Here is a 27,327-nt window from a genome sequence, read left to right as displayed (position 1 = left end):
GTGCTTGAGCCCCTGTACTCACATGGGAGACCCAGAGGAAGCTCCTGGCTCCTGGCTTCAGGTTGGCCCATCTCTGGCCGTTTGGGGAGTGAACCAGCGGATGGAAGACCTTTCTGTCTGTCTCTCCCTCTGTAACTCTATTTCTCAAGTAAATAAATAAAATTTTGAAGAAAGAAATCTTTATATTTTAAAATTATATATTATTTTAGAACCCAAACACTGCATGCTTTTAAATTCTTAGATTTTTAATTTATTATTGGGGGGGGGGGTAGGTAGGTGTATCTTCCATTAGTTTACCCCGCACATGCCTACAACAGCCGGGGCTGGACCAGGCCAAAGCTAGGAGTCTGGAACTCAACATGGATTTCCCATGTGGATGACAGGGATGCAACTGTTTGAGCCATCAACACTGTCCTTCACAGGGTGTGCATTAGCAGGAAGCTAAAATCGAGAGTGGAGCTGGGTGCTCTGATAGGAGACAGGTGTCCCAAGCAGGGCCCTAACTGTTGCAGCAAATGCCCACTCCCCCATATTTTCAAATTCTAAGTTCACACTAGACCAGAACAGCTTGCTGATGAACAGATTACATTGCAAATATGCTTCAGTAGACACCATTAGTGGAATTGGAAAAAAAAATAGAACTCTCTAGGAACAGTGTTCCTCTGCAGTTCTTTTTCAAAATGTGTCCTGTTTTTACATATGATGTCTTACGTTTGGAATTTTGGTGTTGGTGAGTTTATCAATAATGGGAATTCTGATAGGCTTTTTCTGAAATAAATCTTAAATAATGATCTTTTCCATTTTAATAATTCATTTATAAATGACCACAAGATGAAGCCACTAGTGCATCTGCCCATTGTAAAAATCTGGTTTTTTTTAAGATTTATTTTATTTATTTGAAAGTTACAGAGAGAGGTAGAGACAGAGAGGTCTTCCATCCTTTGTTTCACTCCCCAGATGGCCGCAACGGCCAGAGCTGCGCCGATCTGAAGCCAGGAGCCTGGAGCTTCTTCCTGGCTTTACCCGCTGCACCACAGCACCGATCCCAGATTTATTTATTTGTTTTTTCTTTTTATAAGCAGATAGTAAGCACAGTTGAAGCATTCATAGTCAAGCAGATAACAACTACATTTCATTCCCAGGACAGATGACTCCGTTTTTCTTTTTCTGACCTTGAGAAGGCTTCTACCACAGCTTTAGTCATGTCAGTTAGAAAGTGTAGGGGTCAGTGCTGTGGTGTAGTGGGCAAAGCCCCCACCTGCAGTGCTGGCATCCCATGTGGGTGCTGGTTCAAGTCCCAGCTGCTCCACTTATGATCCATCTCTCTGCTATGGCTTAGGAAAGCAGTAGAGGATGGCCCAGGTCCTTGGACCCCTACACCCATGTGGGAGACCCAGAAGAAGCTCCTGATTCCTGGCTTCAGACCGGCCCAGCCCCAGTCGTTGCAGCCATTTGGAGAGTGAACCAGCGATGGAAGACTAAAAATCTAGTTGTTTAAGCAGTTGGTGGATATAGGAGAGCAGTTAAAATCTTAGTACTGTTGAAGACTAGCTATTGGGTTCTCTGTAAGTTTGCCTGTTGTCACCCTGTTGATATTTCAAGCTTAGTCTGGTACGTGTTATTTATTTCTGCTCTTTTTACTGAATTGTTAATCAGTACTATCACTGCTATTTTAAAAATATACAATTACAGATTCTTAGTTCTTTTTTAAAGATTTATTTCTTTATTTGAAAGTCAGAGTTACACAGAGAGAGGAGTGGTAGAGTGGAGAGGTCCTCCATCTTCTGGTTCACTCCCCAAAGCTGCACTGATCCTAAACCAGGAGCCAGGAGCCTCCTCCAGGTCTCCCACATGGGTTGAGGGGCCCAAGGACTTGGGCCATCTTCTACTGCTTTCCCAGGCCATAGGAGCAAGCTGGATTGGAAGTGGAGCAACCGGGTCTCAAACCAGCACCCATATAGGATGCTGGTGCTTCAAGCCAGGGCGTTAACTTGCTGTGCCACAGCGCCGGCCCCAGATTCTTAGTTCTTGATAATTTTCAGTCTTACTAGAGGAGAAGAATTGGGATTTGGAGGATCTTTACGTAAAAAGATAGTTTTATTCGAAGGACTTCGAAAACTATCTAGAATGTATCTAATACAAATAGGTGCCTGTGAGTCAGGAGGTTATTTTAGTAATAATTACACTAGACCAAACTCCATAGATTTCCAAAGTGTTTATTTAGTGAAATGTAATATAGTATATTTCTAAAAGGACAGTTCAAAGGTCTAGAATAAAATAGAGCTTATCTCACACTCCTAAGTGGTGATTTAACACTTCCCATTAGTTTTTCTATCCCACTACCTAACAAGATGCAGAATACTTAACAAATACTTACTCTTTGTTGAATCAGTTGTTTGCTATGCGCAGAGCGAGACAGGCACCTTGGGTAGATACACTTAGTCCTAGCTCCTAAGGTGCTTATGTTCTAGTAGTTTCATACAATTGGTTATTTGTGACCAATACATTTCTTTTTTTTAAACTTTTATTTAATAAATATAAATTTCCAAAGTACAGCTTTTGGATTACAGTGGCTTCCCCCCCACATAACTTCCCTCCCACCCACAACCATCCCATCGCCCACTCCCTCTCCTATCCCATTCACATCAAGATACATTTTCAATTATCTTTATATACAGAAGATCTACTTAGTATTTACTAAGATTTCAACAGTTTGCACCCACACAGAAACACAAAGTGTAAAGTACTGTTTGAGTACTAGTTATGCCATTAATTCACATAGTACAACACATTAAGGACAGAGATCCTACATGGGGAGTAAGTGCACAGTGACTCCTGTTGTTGATTTAACAATTGATACTCTTGTTTATGGCGTCAGTAATCACCCTAGGCTCTTGTCATGAGTTGCCAAGGCTATGGAAGCCTTTTGAGTTCGCCAGCTTGAGTGTCTTGGCTTTCCATGCCTGACATACTCTTATGGGCTTTTTAGCGGATCCGAATGCCTTAAGTGCGATTCTGAGGCCAGAGTGCTGTTTAGGACATCTGCCATTCTATGAGTCTGCTGTGTATCCCGCTTCCCATGATGGATCGTTCTCTCCCTTTTTTTTATTCTATCAGTTAGTATTAGCAGACACTAGTCTTGTTTATGTGATCCCTTTGACTCTTAATCCTATCATTATGATCAATTATGAACTGAAACTGATCACTTTGACTAGTGAGATGGCATTGGTACATGCCACCTTGATGAGATTGAATTGGAATCCCCTGGCACATTTCTAACTACCATTTGGGGCAAGTCCGATTGAGCATGTGCCAAACTGTACATCTCCTCTCTCTCTTATTCCCACTCTTATATTTAACAGGGATCACTTTTCAGTTAAATTTAAACACCTAAGAATAATTGTGTGTTAGTTAAAGAGTTCAACCAATAGTATTAAGCAGAACAAAAAAAAATACTAACAGGGATAAAGTATTAAGTTGTTCCTCGACAGTCAGGACAAGGACTGATCAAGACACTGTTTCTCATAGTGTCCATTTCACTTCAACAGGTTTCCTTTTTGGTGCTTGGTTAGTTGTCACCCATCATGGAAAACATATGATATTTGTCCCTTTGGGACTGGCTTTTGTCACTCAGCATGACCTAGGCACTTGGTCAGCATGGTAATTTTTGCAGTGTGCTTTTTGCTGGAATTTAAATGACTTAAATAAAAGTAAATGATTATAGGAAAATAATACAGAAAATACATTAGTGGTTTCCTAATGGTTATTTGTGACCAATACTTTTAAAAAACTAAAATAGAAGCTATCAGAGTACATCACACATGGTACTGCTTTTTAGTTCATGAAGATACTATTCCAGTTATATGTATTTTGTGTACAATGGATTGTGACGTAAAATGTATTCTTTACTGTAGCTTGGGTGAAAAAGTTTTGGAAGTCACTATTTTAAGTACACATGACTACTCCAAACAATCCTTGCTCAAAAGTGAGAGATGCAGAGTGCTGTACGTTACGTGGAAGATTATAATTAGATGTAAGACTAAAATTATAAGACTGAGCCTTGAATGCCATGCAAAGAAGTGTGGTGGGGAAGATAGAGTTTTATTAGGGGAGGCAAGTATTTAAGTTTTTAAAATACTTAATGTATTTGTTTCAAAGCCCAAAATGTACTGTGTGTGTATTTGTTTATTACTGAACATGTAATAAAAACTACTTCCATCTCATCTTCTAACTCCCCAGCTAGTTCCCCTTTTATCAGATATTATTATTTTTTTCGATTGCTTTCCAGAGATATTTTATGTATGTAAAAACAATGCAGTATGTTTTCATTCATTTCCCCCTTTTAACATAATTGATCGCAGACTATACACCAAACACTTCTATGCTTTGCTTTTTTTATACCTGTTAGGGAATTTCTTTACAGTACTACACGAGAGTTTGAAGAAAGGCTGCTGAGGAAGGAAAATTATTAGCTCTGGTCCACATGTTAAAACAGCATTTGAGGCTCAGTTGAAGAAGCGTGCTCCCTTCCAAACTGACCTTCAAAACTCACCTTAGATGTCCCTGCCTTTCTTGTCTTGAGCTTCATAAATCATCCTCCAACTAAATACAGGTGAAGCTGTATGCAAATAAAGCCCAGCTTACTCCTCTGTTTCTCATGATTACCCTTAGCTCTTTATCCATTTCCCTGTGGATCTTTGAGATCACCTCTTTACCTTTGCCCAGAAAGGTTTTCCTGACTTGTCCTTCCCTAAGGGCTGATTAGGGGCTTTATCTGTCTGCTTATCCCCATCTTAGCACTTAGCACACACTATTGTAATTACCTGTTTTCTGGCCAGTTTTGTCACACTGTAAGCCCACATTGCTGATTGTGGTAGATACATTCACTTTTTGAATATTTAATATGTTCTCCTGGTTGAGAGCCCAAAAACTACTAGAGAACTTACAGATATATGATAGCCAGATCTCTTTCTATCATAAGAGAAGTCAGGGAGACAGGATATACATGTAAAAAGATAAATAGTATTGACTTAGTTACAAACCAATGTGTGATAATGATTGCTGTGCATACCTTGTGAGTCACTGATTGCTGAAGTAGTTAAGAATAACTTATTGGAAGATGTGGGACCTAGTTGAATAGTAAGAGAATATGGTATCTTGTGTGACAAGATAAATAAATATTTTGAGAACTGTTTCATGGTTGAAAGGGGAACACAGCAGAAGGAAATGGGATAAATAGGACTTTAAGAAGTACTGGAAATAGGAAATGTGGAGAAGATGAAGTATGCACTAAGTCACATAACAGTCTAAGCAAGGAAGTGAAAAATGCTGAGAAAAATAGATCATTCAGAAGAAACACCTAGATACAGTGAGAGGAAGGAGGGCATTTCATAGAAGACCAGTGTGAACATAGAGGCACATAAAATAAATACACCCTTAGGCATTTGTGGCCCAGATCCAAGTCCTGTGGAAAATGACTGGAGGAGACTCAGCCTACAGTCAGCTGCTGAATCTAATTGGTTTACTGTTTCCTGATGAGGTGTGGCTATTTCCCTCCAATGGTGTGAGCCATTTCTTTCAAGCTTTCTTTTCATGACTAATTTATTTATTGGACCTGTGTACTGGAATTCAACTTCCAACTACATATTTACAAAATTCCACTCTAACCAACAGAACTTGGATACCCCCCTAGAGTCCATTTTAATGGAATTTGTGCCTTCTATTATGGTGAGAAAGGAATCCTAGTATTATACTTAAGTTATTACTAGTTGGAAATATAGATTATATCAGAGTTCACCCAGAGAGTTTTACCAAGCCTGTTGTTTTAAATTTGAAAATCTTTTGATAACACATAACAGAAAACTCAGTGAAATCTGAAGTTTGTCCTTTTGTGATCTGAGTATAAAAGAAGACCAATTCAAAAGAAGTGAAAAATACAGTCATTTCTTTCATAATTAATGTTTAGTTAGTTGTACACATTTTAAACCGTCTGTATTTATTTATCTGTCCTTAGACTGAAAAGTTGGAGAAAATTCCTTGGTATTTCATTGTTTCATACTCAAATACTGCTAGCAATAATGTCTGCTTTGTTCTATTCAGGAAAACCCAAGAAAGTATAATCTTTAATACAATTATAGGGGCTGGTGCTGTGGCGCAGCGGGTTAAAGCCCTGGCCTGCAGTGCCGGCACCCCATATGGGCACCAGTTCGAGACCCGGCAGCTCCACTTCCCATCCAGCTCTCTGCTATGGCTTGGGAAAGCACTAGAAGATGGCCCAAATCCTTGGGCCCCTGTACCCATGTTGGAGACCCGGAAGAAGCTCCTGGCTCCTGTTTTCGGATCGGCGCAGCTCTGGTCGTTGGTGGCCATCTGGGGAGTGAACCAGCGGATAGAAGACCTCTCTCTCTAACTCTGTCTTTCAAATAAATAAAATAAATCTTAAAAATTACAATTATAGTAAATTATAACAATTGGTGGCATTATTTTAAAAATAAAATTGGAGATTCAAGTTAATTGTGAAAATAATTAACATAACATTTTTAATAACAAGATAACTTTCATAGGTAACAATTGCTGTAATTGAATGTTCACAGGGGAGAACTTGGCTTGATTCCATCCATCTTTAACCTATACAGCTGTAATGTATTATTGGTTACGAAGAAGTTGCCTACCCACATGGATATATTTTGTTGCTTTTACCCTGTGTCCTAAATGGGTGAATAACCCCTTTTAACAAGCAGATGTGATAGAAATATCAAAGCAATAGGAACTTGATGTAAATAATTGAGTCCTGTTCACTGTTCTTTCCTTTAGAAAATGTCTGTTTAATATTGCAGGCTGTAGAAAATCTCTGTTCTTACAAGATTTCTGCAAACTTGTACAAACAGCTGAGACAGATTTGTGAAGATCACATCAAAGCACAAATTCATCAGTTCAGAGAATATCCTTTTAAAAACAACAAAAAATATTATCTTCTTCCTCCCTATCCTTCACTGCTTAACCCAGCTTGAAGTAGATTTTCTGCACTTTGTATATTTTTGTTCTTTGTGTTTCTCAGAAAAAAGAAACAATTTTTGACTTTCTCAGTTTTAGAATCCAAATCTACATGTGGTATTTGTGTTAATAAGATGTCCGTATGTCTTTACTGTTTTGCCCTAACAGATATCCATTTGAGGAAAGATAATCTTCAAAGGGAAATTGTAAAGTAAGAACATAATGCTTAGTTACACCTGAGACTTGTTTTTAAGGTGCTTTTTTAGTGGAATCTAAATTTTTTTTACAGTATAAGAAAAACAGCATTTTGTTCTGTAATTGATGTTTAGCTTTATGCTTTTACATTGTGTAGATTACTTGTACTAAGCACTTTAAAATATCCTTAACATATATCTCATGGATTCATTGGATAGTGTTCTTTTCCTAAAAAAGATTGATAGATGCTGGCAGAACCATTGCAGACAAATGGTAAGCTGAAAAAGTTACATTGAAGTCAAACACTGCAGTTAAAAAACACCCAAACTTCTTCAGATACAGGAATGTTAATTTTAAAAGATTGCAGTAGAGAGACTGCCTTAATACCTGCTCTTTTTCTGAATTGGAAACCAATTTTGGTTGTGTTTTTGTATTTTAAAACTACAAGTTAACAGGTATACTAGCACTTCAGAATAACTTGTACCTTAGGGTCAGTTTCATTTGTGACACACTTAACCAAAAAAAGTATTTATTTCATTAAAAGATTACATTTTGTTTGTGACTGTTGCCAGGTATCCTGTCTATTATTTGATTACCTGGGAAAGTGCCCGATGGTGTTTTGGTTTATTCAGGTCACAGTGTTTTCGCTTCTCCCTAGTCTGATAGTAGTTTATACCTTATATTCTGTAAATTAAAATCTTAAAGTCACCTATTCCCTCCCCCCCAAAATACCACATGTGCAATTTAAAGCAGTGTCACCTTTGTTACTATTGTGAAGGAAGAATTGTATGAATCTCCCCTTGATTACATTTTTATTTTCAATTATTTCACAAGTAGCAAAAAGGCCAGATGGCCATTTTTAAGTATTTCTATTTTAGAAACCCCAACAAGGATTAAAACATAGGGTAGGTGCTGGCATTGTGGCACTGTGGGTTGAGTGTCTGTGATGATGCCAGCTTCTTGTATCAGAGTTCGAGCCCTGGCTGCTTCATTTCCCATCCATCTCCCTGCTGATACACCTGGGAAAGCAGCAGAAGATGGTGCCCTTGGGCTACTGCACCCACGTGGGACACTCAGATGAACTTCCAGCCTCTTGACTTCAGCATGGCCCAACCCCATCCTTTGCAGCCACTTGGGGAGTAAACCAGCAGATGGAAGATGTCTCTGGAAGAGTCTCTCCCTCATTTACTGCCTCACTCACTCCCTCTCTTGCTGTCACTCTGCCTGTTGAATGAATCTATCTTTTTTAAAAAGAAAACAGTTTAAAGAAAATGGTATGGGCATATTCTCAAGTAGATGTATTTATCTTCATGGTTGATCTTAGTAGTTCAGTTATATATGAATGAATGCTTCAGTTTATTATTTCAAATATTTTAAATTGAAAAAAGTACATAAAACTTGATTTTTTTCCCATTGACAGATCATGATCAGGAGCATCTTTTTGTTTCTGGATAGAACTTACGTTCTTCAGAATTCAATGCTGCCCTCCATTTGGTAAGGATGCCAGAAAAATGTTATGGAAAGATGTGTCACAAATAATGGTCAAATCTTAATTACAGAAAGATAGAGAGCAAATCGGTGCTGTGAATATTCTCTTGAAAATTCATAGTTGGCTTCTAGCCTTTTATTTATAGTTTTATTTTCTTAATGCTATTTGCTTGTTCTGATATTGAAGATAGCTAACATTTCCTAACATTTATGGAATTTTTGTTAACCAAGAGGATTCAAGTTTCCTCTGGAATATCTGTGGATATGAATCATTTTGCTGTTGGTTGGCAGGAGTTTGCTCATTTTCTTTTAACATTATTATGGAAAAATCCATGTATACACGAAAGTAAGAGTAGTATAATGAACTCTTCCCTTATCACATGCCTAATATAGACCTACAACAGTGATCAGAGTTCATTGATACTTTTGAGTTTGGAAGCCAGTTAATAAATGACCAAATAACCTTTCAGTACTAATACAGTGAAAATTATTTTTTTTATTTTACCGAGGAAGAAATCTACCAGAGGAAATAATATAACAAAACTTAGTTATAAAGGAAGACAGGAATTTAATTTCCTTTCTCATTAAAGGCAAAATGAGCTTCCTATATGGTTTGATCTCATGTTATTCAAAATTAAATGTATAGATTTTATCCTTTTTCAATTGTTGTTATAAAGCCTGGAACCATAATTAACACGTTGTAAGAACTTCAGCAAGATTCTTTAGAAGTGGTGGTGTTGTAAATTAATTTAGATTATATTTGGTTTTTGTTTTAGGGACATGGGACTGGAGTTATTTAGAGCACATATTATAAGTGATCAGAAAGTCCAGAATAAGACAATTGATGGCATTCTTCTCTTGATTGAGAGGGAAAGGAATGGCGAAGCAATTGATAGAAGTTTACTCCGAAGCCTTTTAAGTATGCTCTCTGATTTACAAGTAAGTTAACCACTTCACTTACTACACATTTGATTACTGTCCCTGGTTTGATATCTAAAAACTGAATTCATAGAGTTGTTCACATAGAGGGCATTCAATAAATAATTATTGAATAAATATTATTTTGTTCTCCCCCTTCCAGATTTATCAAGATTCTTTTGAACAACGATTTTTGGAAGAAACTAACCGACTCTATGCAGCTGAAGGCCAAAAATTAATGCAAGAAAGAGAGGTATTTAAAAATCATGATTAATAAATCCATTATCTCTTCAGTAGACTTTGTTTTGTAGTATATAAGCTTCCATTTGCATTTATCTTCCCAACATTCTGTTGGTCTTCTCTCACTTGGGTGCTCCTTTATTTTCTTAAAGACCAGAATTCTGGATTATAAACTCTACCTATAATTTTACATATGATTCAACCATGTCACATTTGATAGGGCTGCTGTCAAGATCTTTTGGACTTGAAATTTTCTGAATGATTTATGGGGAGGAGAACAATAATATAAAAAACTATCTTTGTAGGTTCCTGAATATCTTCATCATGTTAACAAACGTCTAGAAGAAGAAGCAGACAGACTTATTACGTATTTAGATCAGACTACACAGTAAGTAATACATATTCAGCTTAATAGTTTTAAACTGTTCTTCAGTTACTTGAGGCATTTTAGAAACCTTAGACACGTTAGTAACTATTTTCAGATTTTTTTAACTATTTTCATAATGCAAACTTCAGGCTAGATTTTCTGTAGCTAATTAGATTTAATCAAGGGTTTCATTATTGTCTGTGTTTTTAAAATATAATTTAAAAATATTATTAGAAACTAATGTGATCTTTAAAATCTTTAGGCCAAATAAAATTCACTGGGTGTTCATAGAATAAGCTATTTCTGTGCTTGCTGTTTTTAAAGATTTATTTATTTGAAAGGCAGAGTTAGAAGGAGAGTCAGAGAAAGAGACCTTCCATCTGCTGGTTCTCGCCCCAGATGCCTGCAACAGCTAGGGCTGAGCCAGGCCAAAGCCATGAGCCTGGAGCTTCCTCCGGGTCTTCCACTTGGGTGGCAGAGGCCCAAACGCTTGGGCCATCTTCCACTGCTTTTCCCAGGCCACCAGCAGGGAGCTGTATTGGAAGTGGAGCAGCTGGGACATGAACCAGTGCCCAAATGAGAATGCTGGTATTGCAGGCTGCAGCTTAACCCACTGTGCTACAATGTCAACCCCTCTGTGCTTTCTTAACTATTAACAACCAAGGAATTCCTGCAAACAGCATAGATAACTTTGCCTCCTACCAAAAGCAGAGAAACTTGGAAAAAGCCAGCCATGGCAATCCCATGGAAATATTTATTTCATTATGTAAACGAAATTCTGAAATAATGCAGTTTTCCTTCTAGGCATGCAGTAGAGTAACTCTGAGTGCTTATTAATTTATACCTAGGATAGGAATGTTGAAATTAACATAAAATGAGTTATTTGACCCACCCCTCCACCAGGAAAAGCTTACATTTTCAAGAAAGTCAAATGTCAATAATTCTAAACTTTTTTTTCCTTTTAGGAAATCATTAATTGCTACTGTAGAAAAACAACTTCTAGGGGAACACTTAACAGCAATTCTTCAGAAAGGTAATTGACAATTTGTAAATAAGAGGTTACTTTTTAAATACTAGTGACAAACAAGTAGGGAATTTAAAAATGTCCTTCTAATTAAAAAAAAAGATTTACTTGAAAGATAGTGATGAAGAGAGAATGTGCATGTGCACACATATTGATAGATCTTCTATCCACTGGTTCACTCCCCAAATAGCCACAACAGCCAGGTCTGGCCAGGATGTAGCCAGGTGCCAGAAACTCTATCCAGATCTCCTACATGGGTGACAGGAGCCCAAGTACTTGGGCCATCACCTGCTGCCTACCAGGCACAATAGCAGGAAGCTGGATCTGAAGTGTGGAGTAGCCGTGACTAACCAGACATTCTTATGTGGGATGTAGGATTCCCAAGCCATGGTTTAACCCTCTGCACCACAATGCCCACCTGTTTCCCATTTAATGGCAGGTATCAGTATTTGTGAGGATAGACATAACCCTTTCCCCCTGTTCATTGCAGTCAACTTTCTGAAGTGTCAATTTCTGTATTTGAAAACTACAGGGACTGAGGGACTGAGTGTGTGTCCACTAACACAAAAGAAACAACATGGGGAGCAAGATTTTGGCCAAGTGTGCACCTCCCATGTCAGAGTACCTGGAATTGATTCTGATACCAGTTTCCTATTAATACATACCCTGGGAGTGAAGGCAGTGGTGATGACTCAAGTAATTGGGTTCCTGCCACCCATGTGGGAGATCCAGCCATTGCTGCCATTTGGGGAACCCGCAGATAGGAAGATATGAGAGAGAGATGGAGAGGAGTCTCTCTTTCTCCTCTCTGTTTCTCTGCCCTTCAAAAAAATAATTGATTTGAAAAAAAAAAAACACTGAGAATTTAAGAACTCGATTTAATATGTAAGACTACAGTAAAGACATTCCTTTTTGCACTGAATTTTTTTGTTCATGGCAATAAAACTAAGCACTTTTAACCTTGAGTGATCTTAGAGTATACTTTGAGTTTATTTTGCCAGTCTAACAAATAGAAAAAAGTGTACCTTTTTCTTGATCTTACTTTTTGTATAAAATGAGTATATTTAGAAATCTAATGCAGTCCCACTATTAGTGCATTCTAAAAATCAAATATGAAGCATCATTTAAACACTCTATGCATGATATGATATATATGATATATCTTTTGATATATCAAAGGCCATATTCAGTACTCAAATATATTATGTACAGTAATGTCAGAGGTAATATGTAACACCATATATGAGGTATTTATAATTTATGGAAAGCAGTTTAAATAAATTTGTTTATACATTTGATCTGTCATGCTAAATGGCCCAAACCATTATGAAATCAACTATTTTTATTTTTATAGTGACTGTATGTAGCTATATTTACATTTCACATAGAAAGATGATTGTCTATTTGGGTTTAATTCAATGAAAATCTCTGCAACTCACATACAGACTAGTCATAGTTAAGACCTCTGTCACAGTAATTTTAACTTAAATGGCAATAAGATATCTGACAATTTTGTTCACATCCTTGTTTGCTATATTTTAATGCCAAAATCTGTGTAAACATTCAGGTTTAAATAACCTCCTTGATGAAAACCGAATTCAAGATTTGTCTCTCCTGTATCAGCTCTTCAGTAGAGTTCGAGGTGGCGTTCAGGTTCTCTTGCAACAATGGATTGAGTACATCAAGGTATTAACAATCTACCTGTGGTTTTCCTTTCTAATGGCTTATAATCTATATACCCAGGGCATGTGTTAGCAAGTATTACCTGCAACTATTTTAAGTAAGGGAATTTTGATTTTTAATTAAAAAGTCATGGAAATTTTGAGAACTGTCAGCCTGAAAACGATAGTGTGGCCAATCAGCAATAAAACCTGATTGAAGTGTGATGTGATTTCTAGCTCCAACACTTAAAGCAATGATTGTGGAAAAAGGACTTTGTTTCAACCCCCAAATTTCTCTCCTTTAATCTCACACTGAAGCCTGATCATTATTTTTTTATTTTGTTAAAGATTTATTTTATTTATTTGAAAAGCAGAGCTACAGGGTGGGAAAGAGAGAAGGAGAGAGAGATCTTCAGTCTGATGGTTAACTCCCTAAATGGCTACAATGGCCAGGGCTGGGCCATACTGAAGCCAGGAGCCCAGAGCGCCTTCCCAGTTTCCCATGTGGGTGCAGGGGTCAAAGCATTTGGGCCATCTGTTGCTGCTTCCCCAGGTGCATTATCAGGGAGCTGTATGGGAAGTGAGCAGCCGGGATTCGAACCAGCACCTACATGGGAAGGTGGTGTCTTAAGTTACCTGCTATGCCACAACACTGGCCCCACATAATTTTCTTTAAAGATTTATTTATTTATTTGAAAGGCAGAGTTACAGAGAAGCAGACAGAGAAAGTCTGCCATCCACTGGTTCACTCTCCAGATGGCTGTAATGGTCAGAGCTGTGCCAATCCAAAGCCAGAAGCTAGGAGCTTCTTCCTGGTCTCCCATGCAGGTGCAGGGGCCCAAGGACTTGAACCATCTTCCACTGCTTTCCCAGGCCATAGCAGAGAGCTGGATCAGAAGTGGAGCAGCCGGGACATGAACCAGCACCCATATGGGATGGCGGCACTGCAGACCAGAGCTTTAACCTGCTGCACCACAGTGCCACCCCACACACACATCATTATTTTTAAAAAATTCAGTTGACCTCTTTAAAAATATGGAAGAGATCCCAGAGGCTTCTAATAATATCATGTTATAATATTATAGACTGAGTGGTCATTCTTTATTATTTTTTTTTTTGTTTATAGATTAATGGTGTTGGTCTGGATATTTTATCACTTTAATGTTTTCTTTTCCTCATTTTCAAAAAGAACATTTTTAGGTTTTTGACCTGTATATACACATGCTGATTTAGAATATAATTTGGAGATTGTTTTCGTTGTAGGTAATTCCAGTAAAAAGTGTTAATTTTTGTTTTTAGGCATTTGGCAGCACTATTGTAATTAATCCTGAAAAAGATAAAACCATGGTTCAAGAATTGCTAGATTTTAAAGATAAGGTTGATCATATAATCGATATCTGCTTTCTGAAGAATGAAAAGTTTATTAATGCCATGAAAGAAGCATTTGAAACATTCATTAACAAGAGACCAAATAAACCTGCTGAACTTATAGGTATTTTTCCAATGTTTTTTTTTTTATTCATAAAAACTTCATCTGAAATTTTGATAGAGTTGTAGTATATTAGCACCTTATTTATTTGGGATTGCTTAGCTGTAAATATCAAATCTGAAAAGTGTTTCTCAGAGCACGGATACAAGGACTTATGTCCTTTAAGCCAAAGAATGTCTCAAAGCTTACATGTCAAACATGATGTGCTTTCTTTATGGCAGTATGTTGAACCTATTATTAATAATAAGATTAATTATTTTCCAAGCCTACAGTGATTTAAAAATCGAGCAGGTTCCTATTTCTAGAAGCTCACCGTTAGGGCTCCAAAAAATGGCAGTGTGAAATTACAGTTGCCAGTAGGTAGAGGAGAAAGTCCAGAATGAAAATAAACCTAATAATCTGTGCCCTTTTGGTTAAGGTTGTGGTATATACTGCAGTGTTTCTTGAGTTTTTCCACTGAAATACAGCATAATGTCTGAGAAGGAGTACCTTAAGAAGATCTAGGGTTCTCTGTCCACAGTTTATCTTTAGAAGTTTTAGGAAGTTTGCCTTCTGCTCTTTAATGTATGGTTTATTTTAATAGGAAAGTATTGTTTAGACTTGCTTATGTTCAGTGTCAAAATGACACTCCAGATGTCCCATGTTTTTCAGTTGTCTTTGATTACCCCCACACAGGGCTACATGCAGCCTCTCCCACAGATTATCTGTACCCCATTTTAATAAACATGGATACACTCATGGTATAGTGGGGCAGTACCTCGTATTTGGATTCAGAAGAATTGGGTTTGAGTTCACAATCTGGTGTGTATTAGCTCTGTGACATTGAGCAAGTCACTTGGTCTCCCCAACTTTGGATACTTTTAAAAAATGCGTTTCTGCTGGTGTACACAATTACTTCAAAACATTCATGGAAAGTGTGTATTATAAAACTGCATTTCAAAGATTCTTTGCACCCAAAAAAATTTGTTTTAATTTTGTTTTCACGTGAACTTTTTGGGGTACCCACTTGTAACTCTGAAGCATTGAAAAACTAAGTATATTGTACTCCTGTTTAGGTATGTAATAGTGCCTAGTACCTTTTGGATACCCATGATCATTAAATAACAAACTTTTCCCACATTTCAGCCAAGTATGTAGATTCAAAGCTTCGTGCAGGCAACAAAGAAGCTACAGATGAAGAACTTGAGAAAATGTTGGATAAAATTATGATCATATTTAGATTTATCTATGGTAAGTTTTTAATACTATTTTAATTTTTTTCTTTTAAAGCACTGAACAGAAACTTGCAAGTGTAATTATTTTGGAGGGAATATTTATTTGATAATTAGAAATTTAAAATTGTATTTTATTTCTTGCATTTAATTCTTAGGGGATATTTCAGGAATGTTTCTTAATTGCCTTGTGCTTTGACTTTTCCATTCTTAAGAGCCTGTATTTTTGCTATGTTTTTTAATCTCTCAAATATTGGCACTAAAGCTACTAGTAAACTAATAGCATTTCTGAAGAAAAGTTAATACAGTCTTAATTCTTAAATGTCTGGGACAAAAATGGGTCTTTAATGTTTCTTGCATTTAACAAACGTGAATAAACTGTATATAGTAAAATAATTTGGAATAATGATGAAATTAAGAACTTTAAAGCAGTTTTGTCAGAACTTTTTGTTGCAATATTAAGATTCTTGTATTTGTTTTTAACACAGGCAAGGATGTTTTTGAGGCCTTCTATAAGAAAGATTTAGCCAAGCGTCTGTTAGTTGGGAAGAGTGCATCTGTAGATGCTGAAAAATCAATGTTGTCCAAACTCAAACATGGTATGTTTGCCATTCTTTGTTTCTTTTGATTTCTGAGGGAAAATGTTAGTTTAATTTTTATTCTTTCAGTTGATTACCTCTTTTGTCAGTCACTCTATGTATATGTGATGAAAACATAAATTGTGCAAGCCCATGAGGTTTCTAACCTATTACACGTATCTAGAGCTGTTTGGTTATTTAAAATAAAGCATTCTTCTTATTTTCATTATTTGTATAAAAATTTCCTATTTATCTTATACCTAAATTTAGATAAGATAAGGATTAAAGGGTTTGACTCTGAATTAGGGTGCATACACTTTGGGTTAAGGATTTCTTTTTATTCTTATGAACAGTTATGGATCATATTTCACGCTAAAGTAAATTTTACATTTCATGCTTCCTGTTTTAAGTTCTTTGTTGTTACCCCTTTAAAATATTATAAATATACAAATATCTTATAGAATGTGGAGCTGCTTTCACCAGCAAGCTTGAAGGGATGTTTAAAGACATGGAGCTTTCTAAAGACATCATGATTCAGTTCAAACAGGTAAAAGTGAGTTAAACTCTTACTTAATTCTTTGAACTTAAATATATTTAGTTGTGTCCTTGAGGTGATTTATATTGAAGGGAAAAATAGAACATATTTGTTGTAAATATGTCATAACAACTTAGATGCAACAGTTAAAAAAATGACCAGTGAAATATATTTGACCTAGTTTAGAGTTTATTCTTTTTTAAAAATTTATTTGGGGCCAGCACTGTGGCACAGCAGGTTAAAGCCCTGGCGTGAAGTGCCAGCATCCCATATGGGCTGCTCCTCTTCCCATCCAGCTCTCTTCTATGGCCTGGGAAAGCAGTAGAAGATGGCCCAAGTCCTTGGGTCCCTGCGTACACATGGGAGACCCAGAGGAAACTCCTGGCTCCTGGCTTCAGATTGCCGCAGCTCCAGCCATTGCGGCCATCTGGGGAGTGAACCAGCGGATGGAAAACCTCTCTCTCTGTCTCTACCTCTCTCTGTAACTCTGTCTTTCAAATAAATAAAATAACTCTTTAAAATTATTTATTTATTTGAAAGAATTAGGGAGAAAGAGAGTGATCTCCCATCTGTTGATTCACTCCCCAGAGTAGTCACGACAGCCGGGTCTTGGGCCGCCATCTGCTGCTTTATCAGGGAGCTGGATCAGAAGTGAGCAGCCAGGATTCGAACCAGCACCCACATGGCATGCTGTTACTGCAGATGGTTTAACCTAATACATCTCAGTGTACGTGTTGATCTTCTTATAGTATATGCAGAACCAGAATGTACCTGGGTCTCCCACATGTGTGCAGGGGCCCAAGCACTTAGGCCATGTTCCATTGCTTTCCCAGGCCATTAGCAGGGAGCTGGATCAGAAGTGGAACAGCTTGACTTGAACTGGTGCCCATGTGGGATGCTGGCACCACAGGTGGAGGCTTAACCTACTACACTACAGTGCTGGCCCCCCAAGGGTTTATTCTTAATAAACATGCAAAAATAACAAAAGTAGAAATAAAATGTAAATACCTTTTGGTTTTGCGTGTTCAGAGCTCACAGTGGAGAGGACAGATAGGTGATGAAGTGATTGTACAGAGGCTTTGGGGGAAATTGGGAATGAAAAGCTAAATCTACAGTTCTGAAGATGCAGGTACAAAGTAGTTTGAAATATTTTAAGAACATAGGTGATAGTTGATAGCAAATTAGATTTCCCTCTTATGGGGTTTTAGTAGTAACTTCTTTACCAATGAAAGACTCAAAGAGAAAGATCATGGTCAGTAGGATCATGGATCATGCAGTAGTAGATACAGACAGTATTTATTTGCTTTGCCCTTTCTCCCTGTTCTTCCTCCCCCCATTTTAGGTTACCCCTTGCAAAGCAGGCACTGGAGCAAATGAAAAACTGGAGACTTGGGCTGGCTGGTGGGGTGAGGAAGAGTAGGGTTTGGTTCTGGTGCTCCAAGTTCCCTGCAAAAGTGGGGAATGCAGGTGGTACTGGGGAAAATAATGGAGAAGAGATACTATAATAACCCAGCTGTATGCGAGAAAGTATTTAAGCTGATAATGCTTATCATGAAGTCACGTGATCCTTGTATGCCATTGCATCAAAATGGTGCCCGATGTCTTTATGTAGTACATTTTGTGAAGGCTTGAAGGGTTTATCTAAAGTCCTCTTAATAATTGACTTTTATTTTAAAGATGGTCAGTATCCTTATAATTTTATAGTGGGGAACTTCTCATAAATGGATCGGTAGTAGGACATGAAATGTACATACATTTAAGATCTCAGTGTACGTGTTGATCTTCTTATAGTATATGCAGAACCAGAATGTACCTGGAAATATTGAATTAACTGTGAATATCCTGACAATGGGTTATTGGCCAACGTATGTACCTATGGAAGTCCATTTACCACCAGAGGTAAGAGTTACTATTTAGGACCTCAGTTACAGGCATAGAAATCATAATTCAAATCCTTGTATCAAGCTAATTTCAGTGAAGGTAGTAATACCAAATTTCAGCTGTTTTAGTATTTTACTCTTTAAAATTTTATTTGTTATACAAGTTTCATGTGTTTCATGTAATATTTTACTCTTATATTTATATTCCCAGGTCCAGTTTAGCACACAGCTAATGATGCCAAGTTTCTGTGTTCAGAGCCAGTTTCCCCAACTCTTACATCTCTGCAGATTATATCCCTCATTCCGCCTAGCTAGCAAATATTTTTGCCCATATTTCATCTGTTGGCAGGATTGTTAAATGATGAGTGCTTACTGATTGCATCCAAACTCCTGGGAAAATATCTTGCTCAGGACTTAAGCCTAGAAAAGAGGTAAATGCTAGAGAAAAAGATAATGAAAATTCTCTTTGGAGATGATCATGGAAGTCCAGGAAGTAGATTTCTCTCAGTATGGGGGAGAATGTGGAAAACGTGGCAGAGGCAGAACTTTGGAAAAGGCTCACATTCAGCTGGTGGTAGGAAGAGGAACCTGTGAAGAAAACCAAGCAGCAGCAGTGAGGTAAAGGAACCAGTATAGTGCATGGTGTAGTGTTTCTAAAGAAGGGATGATTAAATGGTATAGAGAGATGTTGATCCATATGAAATAAGTGGTAATAGTAATATTACGTAGTAAGAGTATAGTCTTTGAGATTTCCAGAAGTTATTACACATGAGGTAGGTATAAAGAGTGGTGAATGTGGTACTGGATGTGGAGTTTAAATAAAGCCTTATTTTATTTATTTTAGATGGTAAAGCTTCAGGAGATTTTTAAGACATTTTACCTAGGTAAACACAGTGGCAGGAAACTTCAGTGGCAGTCAACCCTAGGACACTGTGTGCTAAAAGCAGAGTTTAAAGAGGTAAGTGGGTGTTCCCAGAACTTAGTTTTCCTCTTCTTCGTCTTTAATATTAAAGTCATCGCTCTTAACTGGATGGTTTAAGCTGCTGTCTAATAAATGTATTCTAGACAGCTAAATGAAGACAATGATAGTTTGCACAGATTTGTGTATATTTTTAAGGATGTGATCTTTTCCACAAGTGATTTGGCCCTTCCACAAAAAACAAAAACTATGCCTCTCCCACTCGTCCTTTCCCCACCTGTGGATGCACAATCCATGCTGCCACTTCTTCACAGAAATCTTGTTGTTGGGAGCTGCAGAACAGAGTGGGAGTTATGGGGAACAGTGCCCATATCTAATTTTCAAAAAACCCCTTTAGCTTTTCATGACTAATCTGAATCCAACAAGTTGAAAATGCATTTGAAATATTGATTTGTTGCCACTCGTGATGAAAATCTGTAATGACACATAGGGCTGAGTTATTAATTTTAATTACTTTGTTCTGTTTTAATTAAAAAGCTTTAAGAAGACCTGTTAAAAGGTCAACTAATCCTTCCCACTATTTTAGGTAGGATCATACCTAAACCGTACATTGAATATACTGTATTACCACCTCAAGTGGCTTTTCTGGGTAATGTTAATCCATGTTTCTAAATCCACTTATTGAAAAATGCTTTTTCTATAAGAGATTACTTATTTGATGAATTTTTCATGTGTTATTTTTTAAAAAAATGGCTAAACACTGCTATTTCTTCAACAGGGCAAAAAAGAACTCCAGGTCTCTCTTTTTCAAACACTGGTGCTGCTAATGTTTAATGAGGGAGAGGAGTTCAGTTTAGAAGAGATCAAACAGGCTACTGGAATCGGTTTGTGTTGAATCAGTTGATTAGCAAGCATTATTAAGTATCTGCTATGTGTATACCACTATGTTAAGAGCTCTGGGGGATAACAAAGGAATAATCCTACTCCTCAGTATTCTTAATATAACCATGAGGAAAGGGGAAATGGCACTTGAAATAATCTCAAAACCAAGTAAGTATTGGTCTGTTGCTGACTAGAAGTATGTTAGAAGTTTAGTGAAACATGATTGAGAAAACCCTCATGACGGAAATGGGAATTGAGCCCAATCTTCAGGTTTTGGTCAGGGAGAAGGCATATGCAGCAAGGAAAATATTTGTAGAAAAGGCTTTGAGGTAGGAATGGGCACAGCTTGGGCAGAAGAGCTTAGTTGTAGCACAGAAAAATGAGGTACAGAATTAAATAATTAAGCTGGATAGGGCCTGATTATGGAGAGCTTGATAAATCTGGCAAATAAAATATACATTGTAAGCTCTCAGATATGTGACATAATGGAAATAACTTACTTAAACAACTTGGCTGGAATTAGTATACAGAATATCTTAGAGAATGAGCAGATTCCAATCTAGAAGCTTTTGGAGTAATTCAGGTATAAAGTGATAAGGGGCTTAGAATAGAGTGAAGCCAAAAGAATTGAGAAGAGGCATTGTTAAGAAAACCACCACTAGATACGTGGAGCATAAAGAGGAAGGAAGAGTTAAAAAATGTTTCTAAGGTTTCTCACCAGAGTAGATGCATAATATCATCATTAATAGTTAGAAAGAGGGTGCCATTTTATAGAGAAGATGATAAATGAAAATTTGGACATACTGCAGTTGATGCTAGTACAGCTGGGTGGATGTGCCCATTAAATGTGGGACTGGAGAGAAGTGAAATGTCATTTCAGACTTGGTAGTTACCCACATGGAATCATTATTAATACCCTTAAAAGAAGACTAAGAAAATAAGCCATCAGATAGGACATAGAGGAAGTCATTGGAGATGAGCATGGTGTAAAGTGGTGGGTGGAAGTTTTAATAGAGGGATGGGAATAGAAGCTAGATTGAGGTTGAATGTAGCTGTTCGTGCTGATGAGGTAGTAACAAATAACTAAGCTGCTGTTTCTTCTTCAGAGGATGGAGAGTTAAGGAGAACATTGCAGTCATTAGCCTGTGGAAAAGCTAGAGTTCTGGCGAAAAATCCAAAGGGCAAAGATATAGAAGATGGTGACAAGTTCATTTGTAATGATGATTTCAAACACAAACTTTTCAGGATAAAGATCAATCAAATCCAGATGAAAGAGACGGTATTTTTCACTTTCTTTTAGTCTTAACTCATTGGAATTACACATGTTCATGATGGAAATGTATAAAGAATATTTTCTTTTTAAAATGTAATTTTTCTTGTACTTAATTTTTTTTTTCATTTTATTTGAAAGGTAGAGAGACAGAGGAATGCTGGTTCACTCTTAAAATGCCTGCAACAGCCAGGGCAATCCCAAGCCAAAGCCAAGTGCCTGGACCCAATCTGGATCTCCCATATGGTTGGCAGGTACCCAAGTACTTGAGCCATCATCTGCTGCCTCTCAGGGTACATAGCAGGAGGCTGGATCCAAAAGTGGATGAATCGATACTCAAATCAGACACTCCTATATGGGGTGCAGGTGTTCCAAGTAGTGACTGACTTAAACTACTGCATAAATGCCCACCTCTAAAAAGTATTTTATACCAGTAATACTAGCAGTACCATTAACATTTTCTGTACCTGTATCTAGCTGAATATGTTTCAGTATTTAATTTTGGGTTTTTTGTTGTTGGAGGCTGCACATGATTGGTTCAGGCTTTCAGCAGTTTTATATCCTGTTAAGAATTTTTCTGTGCCATTAAATTCCTTAAGAAATCACAACTGGCTTTATAATAAATACTCTTTGACATGGCTGGCCACTGTTCATTATTTGGCAGTTAAATTTATCACTTTTTAGCATTACGAATGAATAATGCTGTAAGAAACATCTTTGTACCTAAATCTTAATCTCTCTGATCCTTTCCTTATGATAAATCCATGGAAGTCGATTTCTTTGGATCAAAGGGTGTGAATATTTTAAGAGTCTTAGTGCATAAGGTCATATTGTATTCCAGAAAGGCCAAACCAATTTATACTTGGACCAGCAACATATGAGTGTCTATCTTGTTATGCCCTCCCCAACACTAAAGATTAAATTTTCTTCTTTAGATTTGTCAATTTGCTTGGTGAGAAATCTGAATGATTTAGTTAGTATTTGTTTTATTGACAGTGGAGGTGAATATTTTATTTTGGCATTTGAATTTGCAAGAGATTTTTATTAAGGAAACCAAGTGTAGCATTCTGAAACCAGTTATTCAGTTCCAACAATGTGTAATGCAATATTTGAGAAACAATTTTAATGTGGGACAAGGATAAGTATCTTCAAAAAAGTTCCTGTTACATTTACATAGGCATCAGAGGAATGATACTCCCTTAAAGGATTATCATAACCTTACTTTTTAAGACATTTATGCTATGGAGTTGGCATTTGGTGCAGTGGTTAACATTTCTTGGAACACCTACAGTCCATATGGGAGTGTCTGGGTTTGGGTCCTGGCTCCTGATTCCAGTGTCCTATTAATGCACACTGTGGAAGGCAGCAGGTGATGGCTCAGGGAGTTAGGTCCCTGCCACCCATGTGGGAGACCTAGATTGAATTTAAATGAAAAAAATTAAGCTGTACTAGAAAGAAACTGCTGCAACAAAATCTAAACTTTTGGTTCAGTTACTAAAGGTTGTCATTTTTAATTTTGCATCAAGTGTGATAAACTGCTAAACACTTAAATCTCTGTTAGTCTTAAAGGAATGTAAGCATTAATGGCATGCATTTCTGGTTTATATATTACAAAATAAAAGTTAATTGTCAAAGAACTTGATGCCAACCAGTTTACTTAGCTACTTAATACCATGATTTGAGACAGAAGTCAGTCAGTTTATAGATGAGATACTGTTATACAGAAATCTGGTCAACAACCCCTTGTAACTGACATATTTAGAAGAGAGTCAAAGAAAATGGTAAATTCTGTCTCAAACATCCTTACTTCCAGAAAAGTAGTTCAAAGATAGTATTTTCTGCTAAGTAATGTTGGCATTACTTCATTGATACAGGGCAATATAATTAGAAAGGAGCTATGTTTGCAGGGTTTTTTCTGTCATCATCTGTAAGGTCCCATTTAGATAATTCAGTATATTTAAAGCAGTGAGTGGTATGTCACTAAAATGTACAAATTTGTATAAGTAATCATGTTTCACTTCAGGTATAATTCTTAAATTTAAAACCCTCTTGTTAGGTTGAGGAACAAGCAAGTACTACAGAAAGAGTATTTCAAGACAGACAATATCAAATTGATGCTGCAATTGTTCGAATTATGAAGATGAGAAAGACACTTAGTCACAATTTGCTTGTTTCAGAAGTGTACAACCAATTGAAATTCCCAGTAAAGGTAGGTATTCTGTGTTTTCATATTGAGCTTCTTATAAAAGGATACATTAAATTTTCAGGCACAAATCCTGTAAGCATAGATGAAAGCCTCAAGAGCATTTGGTGAAACAAAAGTATTTCCCATGCTGATGCATATGATTCAGGAAAAAAATTGTTGGCATAGGGGCAACTGTGAAAAAAGGGGACAACAATTTAGTAAAACTCTCAAACTTGTAAGTTTAACTGCTAAATGAGTTGTTTAAACTTTTTTCATTCACTATTTTCATTTGAACTTCTTTCTTATTTCTTTTCTCCTTGAAATACCTTGATATTTGCCAGATGTCATTATTTTAGATAGAGTCAAATCTGTTGGTTAGGTTACATTAAGTGTCTGAACTGTGTACAGACTGGTATCGTTTTGAAAATTTTAATGATAGTTCTGGTCAACTGAAATTGGTTGGTTAATGGACATATTCCAAGGTAACTGCCCAGTAATGAAGACATATAGGGTGATATTGTATTGGAATATTGTGTAAGTTCCAGAATATTTCCAAACCCTTGTGTTGATAAACTCTTGATAAGAGTTTTAATAGACTCCTGGCTATTAGGATTTCTATAAACTTTGGACTTTGATATATCACTTCACCTGAGCTTGTTTCCTCTTTTGTAAAATGTTGCTAATAGTAGTACTTACTTTATATAATTATGAGGTTTTCATGAGATCCTGAATATGAAAAATTCAGAACTGGACCTAGCATATAATCAGCCCTCAGTAGCTATTTTAATTAAGAGGTTTTTTTTCTCTCTTCCAAGCCTGATACTGTCACCTCATTACAGCTCTGTCACCCTCATGCTCTGCCTAACAATTACTGCACCTCTAGCCATAGAGATCACTGATGCTAGGGAAGTTAAGGGATTGCTTTCCTAAAAAGACTGTTCTGGTATTCTAGGTCTTTTATTATAATGAAGAGAAAATCATTTTATTGAACTTTAAGATTACTGGATAAAAATTATGACTAAAGTTTTGACTGCCCTATCAGATTCCTTTCCCTTTCATTTTACATATTATGAAAAATTTAGTAGGCAAGATGATACAGTTGACCCCTCCATATCTGTGGATTTCACATGTGCATATTCAACCAACTATAAATAAAAAAATATTTGAAAGCAGTGGGGCTGTACTGAACACGTACAGACTTTATTTCTTGTCATTATTCCCTAAAAAATGCAAAATAGCAGTTATTTACTTAGGATTTATACTGTAATAGATATAATAAGTAATTTAGAGTTGATTCTAAAGTATATGGAAGGATGTACATGGGTTATATGCATATATTACACCATTTTGTATAAGGGGCTTGAGCATCCTTGGATTTTGGCATGAGGGCAAGGGAGGATCCTAGAAGCAATGCCTGCAGATACCAAAGGATGCCTGTACTTTTTATAGTCTAGACATACACTCAAGCATATAGTTGAATTTTGTCATCTGAGAGCTAAGAATACAGTCATGAAGGCAAACTGTCAAGATTTATTTTTATTTATTTGAAAGAGTTACAGAGAGATTCAGAGATCTTCCATCCATTGATTCGCTCCCCAAATGGCTGCAGCTGCCTCAAACTGGTGCTCATATATGATGCTGATGGTGGCTTAACTCATACCATAACACTGGCCCCCATATTTTAAGTTAATTTATAAAAATTAAACTTAACTTGCAGAATTAGCTTTTGCCCAAAGTAAAAGTGGATTGTCCTCTCAAACTATCTCAGCAAAACTAAATTTCTGATTTCTCAAGCTATAATGTATTCCTCATGTGAAATTCTGTTATGTTTAGTCTTTTGTATTTAACTGTGCAGGGAGTAGCTGGTTCTGGGAAGATTTCTTTAAAATAAAATAGAAAATGTTGCAAAAGTGTAGCATTGTAGTATATGTATAAAATACTTCTTAACCTGATTTTTATTATATTTTTCTCTAAAATAGAGATTTAAATAATATGAACAGGTAAGATTACATATATTAAGTCAATAAACCAAAATTTTCTTTTTTTGATGGGGCATGTTAGTAAGTGAGTTTGAGCCAATGATCATAAACTTTGCATTGAAAATTTGCCTTCTCTTAACAGCCTGCTGATCTTAAGAAGAGAATAGAATCCTTAATTGACCGGGACTACATGGAAAGAGATAAAGAAAATCCAAACCAGTACAACTATATTGCATAGATGTTGACCTTGGCACACTTGGGGTCCTATGCAGTAGCCAGTGATAAACTAACCTGTTGATCCTATATTATCTGACTCTGTTTTTTATTACCAATGACCAAACGAAGCGGTGTAATGGAAATAGTTGAGTGAACATTTTTTTCAGTGGTTAACATGCCCATTTTTAAGAGTAATACTTACTTTAAGAAGAATGCTGTTGAACTCTTTGCATGTTATTTAGTATGATGTGCAGAAAACTCTTAAGAAAGTACCTGGTCTTCATGAATCCTCTTTGGAACAAGGGAAGAGGTCCCTATGACTATTAAAAAAAAGGGAGGGGGGTTCTTATACACCATTAATGATGAGGCAGAAGGTTTATTTGCTTAAAATGTCATTTAAAGATACTTAAGCTGCATGCAAAATTTATTTACTGTACAGAGGTCTGGATGTATTTATCAAATAGAAAAACCACCCTGGACTTGGTTATTCACCTGTTTTGTGATTTTCCTTGAAAAGAAAAATAAGTTGTCATAACTATTGATATTTTACTAGGTAATGTTCTGTTACACTGAAAGGAATATTTGAAAAAGAACTTACTTGGAAACAAGTTTTCAGGTAGGGGAACAGTTGCTTATATAGTATCATATATTCACATCCTAAAATTTTCCATTTATGAGTATGGGATGTATGTATGTGGCTTAGCCCCAGGTTTACTGTGCTGATTAAGAGGTACTTCTAAAAATAGCCAAAATAGAACACTGCTGATCTGTTGTACTAGAAGAACATCATTGGAGAGAAAACTCCAATACTTTCTTCATGTTAAAAATGAGTACAATATGAAAATTACAAAAGTGACCAAAATCAACATTTCATAAATTTTTACAGGAGCAAAAAATGCATCAACTGGTTTTCAACATACTTATAGATTTTAAATGTTGTTTAGACAGTTTTGTTTTTAACTTGGACCAATTATCAATTATTACAGGCTTCCTAGGATTTACCATTCCTGCTTTCTGTACCAGCGGTTTTTTTTTTTTTTTTTTTTGGAAACATCCCAACTTTTTGTTGATAAATGAGCCTTTACTATCATCCATATTCTAACTTCCTAAAACCCTAGGTATAAAAGTCCTCCCTCATTTTCCTCACATACTCCCTATTTGGGAATTTTAAATTCTGTAGTTCCCCTTTGAACATTGCTTGAAGTTAAGAGTTCTCATAGCCACTGGACCCCTGCTTTTCAGGGGAATGTCCCAAGATTGTTTATACAAGGAAAAATGACAAAAGTATTGTTTTTCA

General features: G+C 36.6%; 1 protein-coding gene across 9 annotated transcripts in view; it reads left to right on the top strand.

Annotated features, from left to right (window-relative positions):
• CUL4B (cullin 4B) overlaps window positions 1–27,114 on the top strand; it is a 70,339-nt gene extending 43,225 nt beyond the window's left edge. For 5 of the 9 annotated variants that reach the window (XM_008273162.4, XM_051827777.2, XM_008273158.4 and 2 more), the window contains 18 exons: window positions 6,837–6,940; window positions 7,392–7,461; window positions 8,609–8,682; window positions 9,453–9,615; window positions 9,758–9,847; window positions 10,140–10,222; window positions 11,167–11,234; window positions 12,793–12,911; window positions 14,186–14,378; window positions 15,501–15,605; window positions 16,075–16,185; window positions 16,626–16,717; window positions 18,491–18,598; window positions 19,424–19,537; window positions 20,277–20,382; window positions 21,487–21,659; window positions 23,707–23,859; window positions 25,957–27,114. In XM_008273162.4, the coding sequence (XP_008271384.1) occupies window positions 6,837–6,940; window positions 7,392–7,461; window positions 8,609–8,682; window positions 9,453–9,615; window positions 9,758–9,847; window positions 10,140–10,222; window positions 11,167–11,234; window positions 12,793–12,911; window positions 14,186–14,378; window positions 15,501–15,605; window positions 16,075–16,185; window positions 16,626–16,717; window positions 18,491–18,598; window positions 19,424–19,537; window positions 20,277–20,382; window positions 21,487–21,659; window positions 23,707–23,859; window positions 25,957–26,052 (2,022 nt within the window). In that variant the 3' untranslated portion in view covers window positions 26,053–27,114. Of the gene's footprint in view, window positions 1–6,836; window positions 6,941–7,391; window positions 7,462–8,608; window positions 8,683–9,452; window positions 9,616–9,757; window positions 9,848–10,139; window positions 10,223–11,166; window positions 11,235–12,792; window positions 12,912–14,185; window positions 14,379–15,500; window positions 15,606–16,074; window positions 16,186–16,625; window positions 16,718–18,490; window positions 18,599–19,423; window positions 19,538–20,276; window positions 20,549–21,486; window positions 21,660–23,706; window positions 23,860–25,956 lie in introns of all 9 variants that reach the window. The other 4 variants (XM_051827778.2, XM_051827776.2, XR_011385491.1 and 1 more) reach the window with 3 other exon arrangements.
• Window positions 27,115–27,327: the final 213 nt, after the last annotated feature.

This window comes from Oryctolagus cuniculus, chromosome X (genome assembly GCF_964237555.1).
Source record: "Oryctolagus cuniculus chromosome X, mOryCun1.1, whole genome shotgun sequence".
Lineage (NCBI taxonomy): Eukaryota > Metazoa > Chordata > Mammalia > Lagomorpha > Leporidae > Oryctolagus > Oryctolagus cuniculus.
Note: the sequence above shows the minus strand (reverse complement) of the source record. Positions and strands in the feature narration are given on the sequence as shown.